Source organism: Panthera pardus, unplaced genomic scaffold (assembly GCF_024362965.1).
Source record: "Panthera pardus isolate Hobbes unplaced genomic scaffold, ASM2436296v1 HiC_scaffold_3, whole genome shotgun sequence".
NCBI lineage: Eukaryota > Metazoa > Chordata > Mammalia > Carnivora > Felidae > Panthera > Panthera pardus.
In genome coordinates, this window is record NW_026526876.1 from 53119213 (window position 1) to 53137804 (window position 18592).

The window sequence follows — 18592 nt, forward strand, 5'->3', positions numbered from 1 at the left end:
GAAGGGGTCATATATGACAACAATATTCACTCTGTCAGAGTTAAAAGCAGTCCTGGTGACCAGGCACTTAATGTGGCCAAATCTGTTTACTCTGACCTTTATCATTGTGTCTCCTGGATGCAGCTGGCACTATTCCAGAAGATGCTGCTGTCCATCAAATGAGGAGGAGCAGAGAGCTGGGAAATATCCATTTGTAAAGCTGTTCTCCCTGTCCCAGAAAGAGAAGATAATCCTAAATCGATAGAAACTCTTACCAATGGGGAAGGCACCAGCTTAAATTTGCATAACATACCCTTGTTTCCTGTGCTTCCCACTATCTCCCCTCACCCCCACCCCCAACTTCCCATAACTGGCCTGGCCCCACCTCCTCCAACACCTTTCTTTTGTCTTTAGCTGGAGGTGGTATTTAAGGTGGTGGCTTGGGCTGGTTCAGGGAGCTATTCCGTTTTCCTGGGTGTCTCCCATGTGTACAGGAGGTATACATGTTATTAAGCTTCTGTTTGTTTTTCTCCTGTTAATCTTTTCATTCCATGAGGGTCTCAGCTAAGAACCTACAAGGGTAAAGGGAAAATTATTTTTCCTCCCCTATAAGGCCCAAACAAACAAACACGTGGTGTAAAACGCCCCATTAACTATCCACTAGCCAGCTGCAGGGAGGACAGGATAGTACTATGGCTGTGCCAGTGCATTTACTAGCCAGCTGTCTCCCATCATTCTACCAACCCCATGCCCCTCAAGTCCCCCTGGACTGACCTGAGATGAGCACTCAGTGTTCTTACTTGCAAGCTATAGAAACTGATTATACCATGTGGGAAGGGGACTTGTTGAAATGACATGGGGTGCCCACAGAATCAGCAGGAAACTGAAGACCCAGATTAGGAAATGGACAGGTACCACAGGGGCTCCAGGGGCTGGGTGCAATTGCCCTGAAATGATTGTGACCCTCTCTTCAACTTTACCCTTCCTTCTAGATTCAAAGTTCTGGGTAGGACTCCTCTCTGTCTCCAACACGGGAGGTGAGGCACAAGCAGCACCCTTCCTTCCAATACGTCTACACGCAAGGGGGTTTTCTCAAAACAGGTAAGAAGGATGGTTGCTGGACAGCTCCTCAAAATTCAAGCACCCTACCTATGGCCTCTCCTCACTCAGTCTGAATGCCAAGCCATAGCAAGAGTTTCCAAATTGAAGACTGAACCCGGTGGTTAGAGAAGAGAAGCCAGCAGGTCAGAAATGGTGCTGAGGGCGATAAGGAGGAAAGAGTCTTCATTCTGACCAGTGAGTGCAAGCTTGTGCTCTGCCAAGGCAAGAAGTGAAGATTTGTTGAGCACCTACTATGTACCAGACACTGATTAGGCCTCTTACATGCCTATCTCCGTTGACCTTCTCATCAACCCTGAAAAGTCAGTATGTTCATGTTTGCAAGAGAGGAAATAGACTCAGAGGGATGAGGTGATTTACCCGAGCTCTTGCAACTTGCACGTGGTAGGGCAGGGAGTAGACTCAAGTCTTCCTGGCATCAAAGTCCAAACCACCCACACCAGGAAACTGCTAGTTCTTCCAGTGACCTGGGCATCAGAACAGGGCAGGTTGTCATGGCCCTGGCTATGGCTACAACAGATAAAGCCAGTCTATCCCAATTTCGTGTGTACTCTTAGGGAGGAAGAATTTACTCTGCCCTTCAAGGTCCTCTTGGCTGGACTGAGACTCAAACTGACATCAGATGGACTAACATGTAAAAGCAAATTTCATTTCGTACTTATGGGGGATCCACGCAGACATGGAAACACCAAAGACGGTTAAGCAAAATGAGGTATATATGTATTTCTGAATGGAGGAGAAGGGGGTAGGGATCTGGGACTTTAAAGGGAAGGAATGAGCGCCTGGGTGGCTCAGTCACTTAAATGTCTGACTTTGGCTCAAGTCACAATCTCATGGTTCGTGAGTTCGAGCCCTGCATGAGGCTCTGTGCTGACAGCTCAGAACCTGGAGCCTGCTTCGGATTCTGTGTGTGTGTGTGTGTGTGTGTGTGTGTGTGTGTGTGTGTGTGCATGTGTCTGTCTCTCTCTCTCAAATATAAATAAATGTTAAATAAATAAATAAATGGAAGGAAGGAAATTCACAGGAAGATGAAAAAGAATAAATGTCTGGTAAACAATGTCTGGGCCCCTCAGAAACAGTGGGACCTTAAGGACTTTCATCAAACAGGCCTTGCCAGGTTCCTCCCTGGCTCCCATCCCCCCATATCATAGTGTAGTTATCTACGGTAATAGCTCTCTTCCTGGCAGGTCCTCCTCTCGATTCTTTTTAGGCAGTTGAGGGGGAGGCAAAGAGCTCTTCCTGAATCTGCTGGGCCCAGCAGTCAGCCCACTACCTATGATAGATGACAGAAGATAGGGAGGAGCCCAGCTTTTCTTCTAGACTAAGCCAGGTCCCACTGCTTGGGTCAGGGAGACATCTGGGCCCTCTCAGATCCCTGAGGACAGTCAACACTTGGAGGGTAGTAGAGAGAGGGGGGTCTTCACTCAGCTCTTGAATCAGCTGGATTGACAATCCCCAACCCCCACCCCAGGGCAACCGTGGGCTGGAAGAGGCTTGTGTCACTAGCCAGCATTGTCCAAACCCCGCATGGTTTTGGGAATGCCCAGACTTGTCCTACGATGCTTGCCCTGAATCCCCAGGACAGCAGGACCCTAGCAGAGAAGCCCCAGTCCGAGCGAACACCCTCCAGATTGCCTTCAGTGCCCAGACAGTCCACCTCTACTTACCCACCTGAACAGCAGCTCCTCTGTCCCCATAGAGAGCCCAGGGCTGGTGGTACAGAATCCCCCAAGGGACAATGACGGAGAGAATGGGGTGGGGCTTGAGTGGCTCCCACGTGGAGCAGATCACCCCCCAGGTCATTTCATACAAGGCTGCTTTAGGACCTGCACGGAGCAGGTGCACTTCAAGGAGTGGTCACTGGGTGTCACCGCTGCTTCCTAGGCATGTGCACTCGTGGGTGGGCTAAGGCTGAAGCATGCTGGAGAGAGAAATTCCTTCTTTGAAACTCGGTTTACGGACCTGATATCTTCTGTGTCTTCTATGTCCTCACCCCTTTCATCCCCTGTCCCTCCTAGCTGGCCTGGATTGTCCATCATGGAGTTGCTCCCCGGCCTCTCTCCTTCCTGGTTCAGAGCAGATACCAGCTGCTGGAGAAGATCACACAGCAAGATGGGCTTTGCCATTGGTTCGTGATCACAGGCCGAACACAGGCACTCATTGCTGGTGAGCCATCTGTCCCCAGGGACCCAGGTCTCACTTCCTGCTCCCTTAGACAACAGCTTCATTTCATCAACCCCCTCACAGCCCTCTTCCACTCTCACTGGCTTCCTTCTGAAAGAAAAAATGTGGTGCCTTCTTCACCTTTTGATCATGAAATCTCTACACTTACCAGTGTTTTTACTCATTCTTTCCTCTTCTGCTTCTGCTCTGAATCCTACCCCCTCCTTCTCAAGGTCCTGGACCCTTTGCCTTTTTCTATGTTCTTCTGACTTACTATCTCAGCCCATCCTGCAGAATTCCCATCAGCAAACGATTGAGCTCATCTTAAATACCGCTGTCTGCATACCAAGTGCCTCTGTCTACCCACCCATGTCTCTGTTCCCTCTCAGCACTAAAATTCTCCTTATGTCTCCATGCCATCCAAAAAGCTGTCTCTTCTGGCTACCTCCATTCGTTCTTCTGCCTGCTCAGATCTGCCTGATGCCCCGCCTTGCTCCAGAGAGTTGACTTCTCAAGGTCACTATGATCTCCGTGTCGCCAAATGCCCTGGATGTCCATGTCTCTTTTCGTAAGTGTATTCTTTTTTTTTAAGTTTATTTTGAGAGAGAGAGAGAGAGAGAGAGCGGGGAAGGGGCAGGTAGCAAGGGAGAGAGAGAATCCCAAGCAGGCTCCATGCTGTCAGCACAGAGCCCGATGCAGGGCTCGGTCTCACAAACCTCAAGATCATGACCTGAGCCAAAACCAAGAGTTGGACACTTAACCGACTGAGCCACCCAGGTGCCCCTCCGTGTCCCCTTTCACACTGTCCCCAGGATTGTCCACAGCGGACCAGACCACTTTCTCTTCCCTTGGCCTCCATACCACCACCCTCTCCTGACCTCTCAGATCTCTCCTCCTCGGTGTGTCCATCCTCTACCATCTGATTCTAAATACTAGAACTTCTTTAACCTCGGTTTTGAGAAATCTGTCTTTTCCTTTTGACCCCATTTCCTAGGTGATCACATTCATTCCTTCTGATTCATGTACATCACCTTTTATACCGACGATGCCCAAACTTATATCTTTGGTCCAGTCCTATCCATTCAGCATCTCTATCTGCAGTTTTCACTGGTGTTGAAAACGTGTCCAGAATGGAATTCTCAACTGTCGCCTCTCCCCAAACACCTGTCCTCCTTCCTCCAGTCTTCGTCTCTGCAGCCAGCACCACAGTTCACCACACGGCTCAAGCCCCAAACCGAGGAAGCCTCACTTTTTCCTCACCCCTCCCCCATCCTGTTAGCAAATTCTATCTCAGATTCATTTCAAATCCCTTCATTTCTCCCCCTCTCTACTAACCACCCACACTCATGGGGGCCACAGTCATCTCTCTACTACACTCAGACAAGAGATCTCTGACTAGAGTTCCCATTTGCACACTCTTCAATCCATTCTTGACACAGCAGCAGCGATGGAAATGTTCTGTATCTTAATCTGGGTATGTACATGTAAAACTTTGGGGTGTGTTCAGATTTGTACACTTTACTGGAGGATAAAATTCAACAGCAAAACACCCCAAAACCCACAAAACTAAACAAGATGTCAGTCCCCCTGTTAGAATCTTTCAGTGGCTTCATACCATCTTCGGAATAAAATCAAACTCTGCATGACTTGGCCCCGGTCTTTTTCTCCAACCTCCTCTCCCACTAGACTTCTCCCTTGCTTGCCAGAACCCAGCTTCCCTGGCTTTCATTTGGTTTTTTCTAATAAGCTTCAGCTTGCCTGCCTGCCTCAGGACCTTTGCTCAGGCTGCTCCCTCAGCCCAGAATCCTTCCCCATGCTTAGCACCTTTCTTCCTTCACATCACCTACCAAGGCTTACCCAGACTATCACATCTAAACTATATCAGCCCATTTATTCTTTCTGCTCCCAAATCGTTATATTTTTATAATGCTACTATAATTGTTTTATTTTTCTACAGTTAGGACCAGCTTATACGTTTGACACTCACTACACACATGCTATTAGGCTAAGTGCTACATAGATAACCAATGCAATGAGACTTATACTCAAAGAACAAACAGACCCTTTTTCTCTTTACTTTTTTTTTTTTTTTTTTTTTTTGGTGTTGTTGTTCTTATAAATCTAAGTAGAGGGGCTTTAAAAAAATCATGCATTCATTCCAGCACAGCAGTCTCTAGCCCTGGGGCTGAACATGGGAGAGATGGTGAGTACATGGTATAATGGGTTAAGCTGTGTCCTCCAAAAAGACAATGGGTAAGTTCAAGTGGGAAGAAGCATGCCTAAGAAAAATTTTAAAGCCATAAAAAATACGCATTACACACACAAGACAAAATGCCTTTATTTTTTCCCCACAAATTAAGTCAGAGGCTAAAAGCACAGGACCCAGAGACCACCTATGTAGCACCAAGACTCCTGTTGCAACAGGTCCTTGTCTGATACCTCGTCTTCCGACTCAGCCCTCTGACATATCTGATTATTTTTGACAAGTGCAATCATCTCGACAACAGAGCCATTCAGAACAGTTCATTGATACAGAAGCTCTTCCAAGAGGATCTCTGTTTAACTGCTCCAGGGATCTCTCTGCTGGTGATGGCTTTTCTGTGGTTGTAGAAGGACAATCTAACCACCTCCAGGCTAACCCGTTCCAGCAGCCAGTCCTCCAAAGAGCCCAGTGCATCTGAGATCCAGGAGCACCCACTGAAGTCTGGGTGAGTCTGGGACAGAAATGGCACAAGGGTAAGACAGAGCAGTGTAGGCTTCCCACCCAAAGCTGGCAATTTATGGTCTAACCCAGCACATACGCCTTCCATGGATTCGTGCATACATGGGGCCACACGAATCACCACAGGTACGATGGTAGGGGTGTGAGGAAAGAAACTAGGTCATTGTATCTATCAACTGTCTGAGGAAGATGAGGAAGGGGAATTTGTAGCTGGTGAGAAAGAGCACCTTTATCTGTAGAATACATACTAACTCTGGTCACTTAAACTTTTGTGCCTCAAGAGCACCTGAGTGGCTCTGTTGGTTGACCGTGGCTCAGTTCAGCATCCCAGGTGGGTTCGAGCCCTGCATCAGGTCCCGCACTGAGCGTGGAGCCTGTTTAAGAGTCGCTCTCTTGGGGGGGTGTCTGACTTCGGCTCAGGTTATGATCTCACAGTCCGTGAATTGAGGCCCTGCGTCGGGCTCTGCGCTAACAGCTCAGAGCCTGGAGCCTGCTTCAGATTCTGTCTCCCTCTATCTCTGCCTCTGCCCTGCTTGCACTCGGTCTCTCTCTCAAAAATAAAATAAAATAAAAACATAAAAATTAAAAAAAAAAAAGAGTCTCTCTCTTGGGACACCTGGGTGGCTCAGTCAGTTAAGTGTCAGACTTCAGCCCAGGTCATGTTCTCACAACTCATGAGTTCCAGCCCCACATTGGGTTCCTCACTGACAGTACAAAGCCTGCTGGGGATTCTCTGTCTCCCCCTCTCCCTCTGCCTCCTCCTCCACTTTCACATGCTCTCTCTCAAAATAAAGAAATAAACTTAAAAAAAAAAAAAAAGGATTCTCTCTCTCTTCCCCCTCTCACACTCTCTTAAAGAAAAAAACTTTTGTGCCTTAATTTTTCCTAACAGAAGTGGAATTAACATCCAACACCTTCAGAAGATGGAAAATATAATTTTAGTTTTTTTAAAGTTTGAGAGCGAGAGTTGTTTTTAAGTTTATTTATTTTGAGAGCAAGAGAGAAAGAGATAAAGACAGAGACAGAGACAGAGAGAGAGAGAGAGAGAGAGAGAGACAAGAATCCCAGGTAGGCTCTGTGATGACATTGCGGACCCGACACAGGGCTCAAACCCACGAACCATGAGATCATGACCTGAGCCAAAACCAAGAGTTGGACACTTCACCGACTGAGCCACCCAGGTGCCCTGATAGAAGTTTAGAGTAGATGTTCACACTCTGTATTTCGTATTAGTAAGCATCTTGTTTGAACACTTCTCAATTTTCAGCCTTACCTCCTTGTGCCGACATGATCTCCAGCCACACTGGGAAAACTCGCTCTTCCTCGGATGTGTCCCTACGTTTTCTGGTCTCCATACCACTGTTGATCTCCCATCTCTACCTACCATGCTGACACCCAATCCCACCTTTCAAATCCTATCCACCCTTTAGGATTCTTCCCCAAGAACCCCTCTGGCTTATCTGTGTTCCACAACTTCCCACTAAAGATCAGGGCTCTGTATATTCTCAGAACCTGCATCACATGCCAATTTATGTCATTCATGACTTCGTCTAAAGTTAGAGGGGCAGCTGGAATCATCAGGAGAATGATCTCAGGTGCCCTGAGAATCACCCACCCAGGACTCTAATCCTAGCTCTGGATGGGCATGAGATGTCATATAAGCAAGTAATATTCTCACATTGGGCCTCAGTTTATTTTTTTGTAAAAGGAAAGGCTTGAAGCCGTAGTTGAAAGGTTTCTCCATGTCCTCTGTGGTCCCATCCTGCAGGACTTGTGAGCCCCTTTGTGATACAGACCACATCGTTTCCATCTGAGTTCCCCAGCAGACCTGGCTTCTACTGAGATGCTCCACACATTAATCCAACCAACATGTTTTATCCTCACATGCCCTGAGGGGCTGACCCAAGGCGCAGACCCGACCCTTGGGAGACTTGCAGAAGCAGAGTGGCCTGCCAGACCCACGCAGTGAAGGACAGGCCAAGGACAGACTAATGATTAGAGGATTACTCGGTCCAAGAACTCGCACAGAGAGCCCTTCCAGAAAATGCAGGTTCTCAGTGGGGGGCAATGTCTCTGGGCATTTTCGGTTGGGAGACAGGGTGCTACTGGCATCCAGTGGGTAGAGGCCAGGGATGCTGCCCAGAATCCCACCATGCTCCAGACAGCTCCCACAACAAAGAATGAAGCAGCCCCCAAAGGTTAAGTGCTGGGGTTGAGAAACCAGGCCCTATGTCACATATTTCTTTCCTTCTCCTAGCATTCCTTCATCCCATTTTCCCCTTCTTCTCCTAGGATAAGCAACAGAGTCCAAATGAAACCCCTGGAATACAGGGGGCTTTTGTAACGATCACCCATGAACACTCAGCCCTGCCCTATCGTCATGGAGAAAATTCAAAATCAAGCTTTCTTACATCTGTCACAAAATTACCTTCTTCTCTTCCCCGTAGCTTCTTCCAAAGGGGAAGCCTTCTCTGATTTTGTTCTCTGCAACTGTAGGCTACAAAGTGAGGTTGGGTGGGTGGGAAGGAGGAACGAAAGCCTACCCATGCTAGGTACATTCGAAGTACAGAGCACCACTTAGTGAAAACCTGCTGTAAGTGCCTCTTCACAGAATAAGAACAGACGAGGTGGTGAATCCTCTCTCTGTAAGAGGGCATTTAAGAATCAATTTCTAGATTGCCTGTCAACAGATCCAAGAGAGACACGAAGAGCTCAGGTGTTCAGAGTTACTGCCAACAGACAGCGAGCCCAGTGGGAAAAGATAGCAACCATCTGCAGATCCAGTTTATCGAAGCTGTTTGCACGCAACTTTTCAGGAACTTGGGGCGTGAAGAAGGACCCCTGTGTGAGAAAAGCTGAAGTCAAGAACACACCCAGGGCCACTCACATGACACGGGTCTTGGCCATTCTAAGCTTCCATCAGGAGAGCCCCAACTCACTTGCTTTAGGATTTTCCCCACGTAACCAAGATAGGCCTCCTTCTTCTTCTTCCTCTTCTTCTTCCCAGAGGCTGAGCTGGCCCTCCCATACTTCTCTTGGGCTGCAGTATAAAGTGTAGTCTTCTTCGGGCATCTTAGGTGGTGTGGGCAAATGCAGTACATGTGGAAGGCTTGATCCTTAACACGTCTAGGTCACAGCACTGGCTGGAGGCAAGTGAGCGCCTCAAAGGGGTTTGCTAGGGGGAGCTGGAAGGCACGCTCTCCTAATAAAATCAGTGGTTAGTGACTGCACCTGCAGGAGACAATACTCCCAGAACACTTAAGAAATACTAGGTGTGGAGTCTAACAAGGCAGGCTGATGGTACATTCTGGAAAAGAGCTTGAGGTGGGAAACTCAAAATGTTAACCTTTCCTCTGTTCTTCCCATGTAAAAGAGAGAGTGACCACTTTGACCTGACGGCCATTAATTTACCAGGCAACACGGATCTCCGCAGTGATTCCTTTTACGTGTGTGACCCCAGGTGTTCTTATTATAGTGGTTCTTGGCCACAAAGATTTCCATTCAAAAGGACTGAGCCTGGGATCCTGGAAGCTGCATCTTTTGCTAAAGCATCCCAGGTGAGTTGGGGCCACCTGGGTGGCTCAGTTGGTTAAGCATCCGACTCTTGGTTTTGGCTCAGGTCATGATCTCCTGGTTTGTGGGATGGAGCTCAGGGCTCTGCGCTGACCGTGCAGGGCCTGCCTGGGATTCTTCCTTTCCTTCCCTCTCTGCCCCTCCCCTGCTCTCTCTCTCTCTCAAAATAAATAAATAACCATTAAAAAAAATAAAAGCATCCCAGGTGAATCTAATGACCAGCCAGATTTAGGATTCATTGTTCTGTAAAACCTTCCCGAAGCAACCCCACAAGATCAGGGGTTGGAGTTCGAGGAACAGCTCTGCACGGATGTGCCCTGTGTGTGTGCATTTCCACTGGGAGGGGTACCTGGCTGTGCAAGAGCAATTAGGAACTCAGGTGACAAAGCATGAATAGGGAAGCCAGGGAGTCACTGTACCTTCAAGACTGAAGGTTGAGAAACCCTAGATGGAGAGGTCGCGAACTCCCCGCAATTAGCATTATCAGCTGAGCTACAAGGAAATGCCCAGCCTCACACGAAGGAGCAGATAAGAGGACGCCAGAGAACCAGAGTGTCAAAAGAAGAACCAGAACAGAACTCCTCCTTCTCCCAGTTATGAGCCACACTGAAGCCCCAGCTCAGGAGACTGGTGGGGACTGATGCACTGGGAGCTCCCATTTATCGAGCCCTATGTACCCGACCCCATACAAAGTGTGTAATGTACCTTACTGCAATCAGTTCTCAGGGCAACAATATGAGGTCGGTATTTGTATTACCGTCACTTTACAGAAGAGGAAACTGAGTCTGGAAGGGCTCATGTGACTTGTCCGGGGGTCCCACACAGTGCACGATGGCAGGACCGGCCCCTCCCTGAGCCTTTGCTTCTAACCCCATGCTCTGCTGCTCTTCCAACCCGAACGCCAGAGCCCCACTCTCCTTGTCGTTACACACGTGTGCTCTGCACGGCTGCTGCGTGTATTTATTCATTGATGAAGAACTTGGAATGTAGTTCCAAGAACTTGGGATGCAGCCTATCTGTGGTGCAGGCTCAACTCCCCGGAATGAATTCTTTGGTGACAAAGAACTATACTGAACACTCCTGTGAAAAGAAAAAGACAGTCTATGACCTGGCTGTCAAAGCACATCCTACCCACCGCCTCAACTCCTACTCTCCTTTTACCGGCTTCATCACTCATTATCTGTCTAGTTAAAAATGCAACATATGCATAGAGCATATATGATGAAATGCACTGGGCGTCTTAATGCAACAAAGTAAATACAAACTGGCAGAAGTCATCTGTGGGATGGCACTCTTCAGTGATGGGGGCAATGGGGAACCAAACGAGCACTGTAACGTCCAGAAGATGCTGGAGAGCACTGGAGAAGGGTGACAAGAGAGGTGATGTTGCCGTGGGAGTGTAGTAAGAAGCCCTGGCCAGATGGCACTCACTCATTAAAAAATACTCAGCAAATTGTGATACCCTACTAAGTGCAAGGCCCATGGGTCTGCATGGAAATGGTGACGAATTACTGAGAGGAATCACAAAGCTGACATAGGGAGAAGTCATAGGGTGATCAGAAGACTCACCAGCATCTGTTAGAAATCTCAGTCAGCTAAAAAGGATATGCGATAAATTGCCTGCTAATACATTCCCTATCCTGGGGGCACCTGGGGGCTCAGTCGGTTGAGCATCCAACTTCGTTCGGCTCAGGTCATGAGCTCACAGTTGGTGAGTTCGAGCCCTGCATCGGGCTCACCGCTGTCAGTGCAAAGCCCACTTTGGCTCCTCTCTCTGCCCCTCCCCTCCCCACACTCTTTCTGCTGCAAAAATAAACAAACATTAAAAAAATAAATACGTTCCCTATCCTGAAGATAAAAGAAGCAGTTACACTAACAGCAATGCTAACTTGTATTTACTGAATGCTCAGTACCTGCATTGAATTATACAAAGCACTATATCGACATCTCACCTTGTGGTTTTAATACTCAGAAGTATAGAAGAGAGGAGGAAACTGAGGCTTATAAAGATAAACTAATTTGTTTAAGGTCACACAGGCAGTAAGGTGCGAAGCTAGGAACTGATCTCTGATGTGTCTGGCACCAAAATTCCCATCACTATTTCTCCCAAGTTAGGCCTCCCGCCCACCTGCGGCAAAATCTCCTGAGCTGCTTATTGAAATGAAGATCCCCAGCCGCCATCGATGCCTCAGTACAAGTATCTAAAGCTTGGGTGCCACTGTATCCTTAAGGCTTCCTGAGAACTGTATGGGGAAAATGCTCCTCTGATCCGAACCCTACTCAGTACAGAAGGGCTAATTAGAGACTTGAAAAGGGTGGGGACACTAGGAGAAAGTGACTGTGACATGGCTAAGCACAGACACAGACCTTAGACACTGAGAAGGCCGACTTTACGGAGTTTAGTGATAATTGTGTTAGAATTCTACGGATAGAAACTCTAAGAGGGAGATCGACTTGAGAAAAATAGAAGGCTCTTCCTTAACTGGCCATGACCTTGGCTCTCCTCCTTGATTATAATTCACTTCGACCTGGTCCTATCTTGTGGACTATCAGATCCAAAGGACAAACCAAGCTCATAAATAGGGGTAATGAGTAACAAGAAGATGGGACAGTTGGGATTCAGGTCATGGAGTGTCTGGGGAGTGACTCAGGAGTAAGACTGAGTGAAATGGTGTTGGAGCCTGCTTTTGCGCGGCGACGTCTACGTGGAATGGGGTAGCCTGGAGCCTGCTTTTGTGCGGTGACATCTACGTAGAATGGGGGTGGCCGAAAGAGTCAAGTGGCCCAGGTAAGTCTGGCATTGCAGCACACAGTAGAGGGGATTCAGACATTGGGTGGGACACTGGACTACATAGCTTCTGAGGTCTCCTGGTTTTGTGGCTTCTACTTTTCCCCTGTATCATTTCTTTAGGGTTCAGTTTGTTAGAATTTGGAGAGAAGCACTGCTCATATCATTTCTACCTCTGGATAGTCCGAGGAATTAATCTTGTTGATTCAAAAAAGTCAGAGGGGCACACTGTGCATTATATTGTATTTTGTTTATTTTTCACACTGTGCATTTTAACATCATCTTATTTCGTGATCTTAATTCTAGGAGATGAATACTGCCAAAGCTCACCAGTTGAGAAACTCTGGGTGAATGGCAGGAGGAGAGGGAGTTTGGGGGACAGATTAGAAGATATCACCTTGGGAATGATGTCACACTGTTCCTGGAGTGTCAGCACTATAGATACTAATCGAATATTAATGGTGGATGATATTAGTACCGAATAGTTGCTACTTTGTCAGGTGCAGATAAGAAAAGAATCCAAATTTTTCCCAGCCCCAGCAATCTTATTTAACCTCTACACCAAGCTTTTATTTTTTTAATTTATTTTTTATTTTTTGTATTTTGAATTTCCAGTTTTTTGTTTGTTTATTTTTAATATATGTTTTAAATTTATACCCAAGTTAGTTAGCATATAGTGCAACAACAATTTCAGGAGTAGATTCCTTAATGCCCCTTACCCATTTACCCATCCCCCCCTCCCACAACCCCTTCAGTAACACTCTGTTTGTTCTCCATATTTAAGAGTCTCTTATGTTTTGTCTCCCTCCCCATTTTTATATTATTTTTGCTTCCCTTCCCTTGTGTTCATCTATTCTGTGTCTTAAAGTCCTCATATGAGTGAAGTCATATGATATTTGTCTTTCTCTGACTAATTTCACCCAGCATAATACCCTCCAGTTCCATCCACGTAGTTGCAAATGTCAAGATTTCATTCTTTTTGATTGCTGAGTAATACTCCATTGTATATATATCACATCTTCTTTATCCATTCATCTGCGGGTGGACATTTGGGCTCTTTCCATACTTTGGCTATTGTTGATAGTGCTGCTATAAACATGGGGGTGCATGTGCCCCTTTGAAACAGCACACCTGTATCCCTTGGATAAATACCTAGTAGTGCCATTGCTGGGTCATAGGGTAGTTCTATTTTTAATTTTTTGACGAACCGCCATACTGTTTTCCAGAGCTGGTGGGATTCCCATCTACACCAAGCTTTTAGAGGAGAAAAAAAACATGGAAAAAAGAAGGCCACCCCCCCCCCCAATTAAAAATAGGAATAGGAAGGGACTGGGGTTACCTGGAGAAGATCCAGGGTGCTGCCCTCCCTGACTTCTCAATCTTCCTCCCCCAGCATGTTGTCTCACAAATGCTCACTGCCACATTGGGCAGTGGAGACTACCCACTACTCAAAGCAGAAGCTTTGAGTTCTGGTCTTAGCTCTACCAGCACCTTGCTCCGACCTAGTCAAAGGCAGGGGCTCTTCCTGGGACTCAGTTTCCCTAGGGAGTATATGTTTGATTATACAACCATTGAGACTCCTTCAAATCTTGCTATTCAAAGTATGGTCTCTAGGGTATCTGGCTGGCTCACTTGGTAGAGCGTGTGACTCTTGATTTCGGGCTTGTGAGTTTGAGCCCCAGGCTGGGTGTAAAGATTGCTTAAATGAAAAAAAAAAAAGTATCACCTGCAAACCAACAGCAGCAGCCCTTGGGAATCTTGTCAAAATGCAGATTTTGATTCAGTAGGCTGGAGGTGGGACCTGAAACCCTGCATTTCTAACAACATCCCAAGTGATTCGTACACACTTTAAGGTTTGATACATCCTGCCTTAAGACATTATCAATCCATCAACTGATTGTGGTCGTGCCTTGTTGCTTTCCCTCTGGTGGGTTTCTATCACACCCCCAAATGTTCTAGTTCTAGAACCACTTCCAATGGCCAGGATAGATTGAGAGTTAGTGATTTTCTGGCTTGGGGCTTGGAGAAATGCCACAGGCTCCTTGAAATAGAATACTACACCCCCACACACCCATTCTCCTAATAAATAAGCTCACTAATTAATTCATCTACGCGATTCAAAAAATATGTACAGGGCATCAGGCACAGCTTGAGGGCTGGAGATAAAAGGGTGAGTAGAGCATGGCCTCTGTCCTGGAGACTTTAGGGATGAGGCCTGGACAGCCAGCTTCAACTCAGTGTGATAAGCACTTCTGTAATTAGTAAAGAGGATACATTCCAGGGAGATGTTTATAGTCAGAAACTATGTTTTCACAGACAGGAAGAGTTTCTGGAGGCCGTCCCAGGCTGCCTCCTCTACCATTGACGCTATCTTTCCTGTGGCCATAAACATGTGGCTTCTCTGCCCACGCTTGGGAATGTGCTATGGGACAGTCCCCATCTGATGACTCACAGGATACTGACAATGATGGTTTCTTGAATTCTTCTCCATTCCCCAAAGATTAGGACCTGTGGTATGACCCTTCCCTTAGCTTGGGTTTCTTAACCTGGGATCCATAGACAGGTTATTTTGGGCAGAGGGACAGAGGGGTCCATGTATAAACTGGTTTGTGTGTGTGCTTAATATACTTGTCTTGGGAGAGAAAGTCCACATGTTTTCATCAAAGGACAGTGGGTTCTTCTCTCCTCCCTCTCTTCAGCTGATATACCCCAACCTCCTCCCTGCTCAGGTTGACTATGTTAAAAGGAGCTTTGTCTGCAGTATCAGCCCTTCCAAAGAGTTAAAGAAAGATCCTTGTTCCCAACTCAACACTATCACAGGTAAGCACAGCTTTAGAGCCACAGGGACAGTAGGGATAGAAATCCCTAGAACCCAATGCACCCCAATGTTTATAGCAGCACTATCAACAATAGCCAAAGTATGGAAAGAGCCCAAATGTCCATCGATGGATGGATGGATAAAGAAGACGTGGTGCATATATATACAATGGAGTATTACTCAGCAATCAAAAAGAATGAAATCTTGCCATTTGCAACTATGTGGATAGAACTAGAGGGTATAATGCTAAGCGAAATTCGTCAGTCAGAGAAAGACAAATATCATATGACTTCACTCATATGAGGACTTTAAGATACAAAACAGATGAACACAAGGGAAGGGAAGCAAAAACAATATAAAAACGGGGAGGGAGACAAAACATAAGAGACTCTTAAATATGGAGAACAAACTGAGGGTTACTGGAGGGGGTGTGGGAGGGGGGATGAGCTAAATGGGGAAGGGTTAGCATTAAGGAATCTACTCCTGAAATCATTGTTGCATTATATGCTAACTAACTTGGGTGTAAATTTAAAAAATAAATTAAATAAAAATTAAAAAAGAAAGAAGAAATCCCTAGAACCCAGAGCCAGGTCCTTAGCAATTGGCCAGCTGATCTTTGTCTTTAATAGCTATAGGTGAGAAAATGAACTTCTTAAGTCACTTTCTGGGCTTTCAGGGTGGTGCATGACAGTGAGCTCAGCGATGAAATTTCCCTTTCCTTTGTTCTGTGAGATGTCTATAGAAGGGTGGGGGAGTGGAGCAGGGAGGTCCATAGGTGGGCAAGCCACCAGGGATACCAGGGAGGCAACTGTTGGGTCTGCTTTTACTTTAAAAAAACTTAGGCTTCAGTAACCACAGAGAGCATACACGCTGCCTTTGATGTACCATTCATAGTTCAAATCCAGTCTTGGGCATGAAAGAAGAAGCATCTTTTGGATAATACCTCAGGCAGAGAGTTCCACGTAATTTCTAATATGGATGTGAGTGCATTATCAAGTTATTTTGCAACATAAAGTGTCCTTTCTACTTCTGCTCTAGGATGATTTGGGCTCATAAAATAAATGTATACAAGAGCCTTTGAATGTTGTTTTTCCTGGCCTTCTTGCTTCTGTCTTGCAGGACTCCTGCTGGGGTGAGCTGTCTTCCTGAATGCAGGGCACCTGGTGAAGGGAGGGCAGGGAGGTGGGGCAGCCCAGAAGCATTCTGGGAGAGAACGGGAGCAAATATTTGCTTTGGAAAATTCAGAGTTGATTTTCAAGGATAAGCCAGTAGCAGGTCAACTGCAGAGGAGTTTGGGGAACAATAGCTTTTGTTTAATGTGAACATACAGTGCACAGGCTTGGCCTCAGGACAGAAGCGAACACAGCCCTGAAACCTGCTTCTAGGGGCAGGAGATAAGAATAAGATAAACGCTGCACAAAGACTGATCTTAATGCAGAAAGTCTACCAAGCGGTGGGGGGGTGCTGACAACCTCGCATCGCACAACCCATAGATTCACAGACCATTCCCTATTCATTTATCAAGCAAGTGTGTATTAAGAGCTTTCACATCTGAGGCACTGTGCTACCAGGTGCCAGAGTTACATCCAAGAACAGAACAGACATGGCCCTGGACCTCATGGCTCTCTCTCTCGTGAGAGATGGACAAGAGGCTCAAGTGTATTCAGTGTTGAATGGGAGTGACATTTCCAGAGTGCTGTGGGGGTACGGAGGAGGGACAGCCAACCCTCACTTAGGAAATCAGGGAAGCCTTCCTGGAGGAAGTGATGTTGGGGCTGAGAGATAAGAGAGGAGCAGAGGTTAGCTAGGCCATAGGGGTGAGGGGTGAGACAACAGGGAAGGGAATTTCAGGCAGAGAACAGGTGGCACCCTCCTTGGGGCATATTTGATGACATTTACATATTCAATTATTTAAATTATAAATATATTGAAAAGATAAATTATTTAAATTATTTTTGGGGTTTCGAATGGTCTGTTTGGTATCTATAATCTCCTAGCATATCTGTGGCAACCAGACCTTACAGACACTCCTCACCAGAGTTTTCAAAATGTGTGTGGGTTCTTCAGTCGTGGAACGTCTGATGTGCAAATTTCTGATGTGACTTTCATTTCTAAGTATTATAGGATTTCTAAAAAATAAACATTTTTATGTTAGGACACTTTTAGACTGTTATTTGATTTTTTAACTTTATTATTTTGAAATAATTTCAACCTTACAGAAAAATTGGAGGAAGAGTGCAAAAAAGTTCCCACACATTCTTAAATTAAAAAAAAATTTTAATGTTTATTTATTTTTGAGAGAGAGAGAGAGAGAGAGAGAGAGAGAGAGAACATGAGCAGGGGAGGGGCAGAGAGAGAGAGACACACAGAATCCGAAGCAGGCTCCAGGCTCTGTCAGCACAGAGCCCGACACGGGGCTTGAACTCACGAACCACAAGATCATGACCTGAGCTGAATCGGACGCTTAACCGACTGAGCCACCCAGGCGCCCCCTCCCACACATTCTTTATATTCACCAATTATTAATGTTTTGTTACATTTGCTTTATCCATTTATATATATATATATATCTCCACATGTACTATTATTATTATTCTTTGCCAAACAATTTGAGACATCATACTCTTTACCCCTAAATACTTAGGATCCATCTCCTGAGAATAAGGACATTCCCTTCAGAACCACAATATAATGATCAAATTCAGGAAAACCAATAGTAATGCTATGCTACTATTTAATTTACAGTCTGTATTCAAATTTCACAGATTGTCCCAATATTGTCCTTTACATTGTTCTGGTTAAAGTCCAGGTCACAAACTGCCTTTAGCTGTGGTGTCTTTTTAGGGCCTTTTAACCTGGACCAGCCCCTCAGCCTTTTTTTTGTCTTCCAAGCCATTGATATTTTTCAAGAGTACAGGTTGGTTTTTTGTAGGATGCTCCTTAATGTGGGTTTATTTGGTGTTTCTTCATAATTAGATGTAGTGGATACATTTTTAGCAGGTAAGTGATATTATTATGTCTTTCCAAGGAGATGATATCACTCATCATGTCAGTGCATCTCATTATTGGTGATTTTAACTTTTATTTTGGCTTTTAGTATATTTTTAATTTATTTTTTATTTTTTAATATTTTTTAATGTTTATTACTTTTGAGAGAGAGAGAGAGAGAGAGAGTGGGGGAGGGGCAGAGAGTGAGGGAGACAGAGGATTTGAAGCAGGCTGCATGCTAACAGCACAGAGCTTGATGTGGGGCTTCAACTCATGAACTGCAAGATCATGACCTGAGCTGAAGCCAGATACCCAACCTACTGTGGCTCCCAAGTGCTCCCCACCTTTTTTTTTAAAGGTTATTTATCTTGAGAGACAGAGAGAGAGAGAGAGAGAGAGAGAGAGAGACAGGAGAAGTAGGGGAGGGGCAGAGAGGGAGAGA

General features: G+C 45.9%; 1 protein-coding gene and 1 long non-coding RNA gene across 2 annotated transcripts; one reads left to right on the plus strand and one right to left on the minus strand.

Annotated features, from left to right (window-relative positions):
• Positions 1-5574: 5574 nt before the first annotated feature.
• Positions 5575-9084, minus strand: LOC109251916 (histone H2A.N). The gene is made up of 2 exons (XM_019423912.2): positions 8923-9084; positions 5575-5975 (listed from the first exon to the last, which is right to left on the minus strand). Exons 1-2 carry the CDS (start codon positions 9082-9084, stop codon positions 5775-5777), a joined length of 363 nt encoding a protein of 120 aa, XP_019279457.2. The 3' UTR covers positions 5575-5774.
• Positions 5864-13128, plus strand: LOC128774162 (uncharacterized). The gene is made up of 3 exons (XR_008418571.1): positions 5864-5969; positions 7251-9540; positions 12651-13128. It is a non-coding gene; the product is annotated as an uncharacterized LOC128774162 (long non-coding RNA).
• The last annotated feature ends 5464 nt before the right edge of the window (positions 13129-18592 follow it).

Coding starts and splice junctions, on each gene's coding strand:
- LOC109251916 (XM_019423912.2), bottom strand. CDS start 9,084: ATGTACTGCATTTGCCCACACCACCTAAGATGCCCGAAGAAGACTACA. Junction 5,976..8,922: donor TGGGGAAAATCCTAAAGCAA/GTGAGTTGGGGC, acceptor TTTCTGTCCCAG/ACTCACCCAGACTTCAGTGG.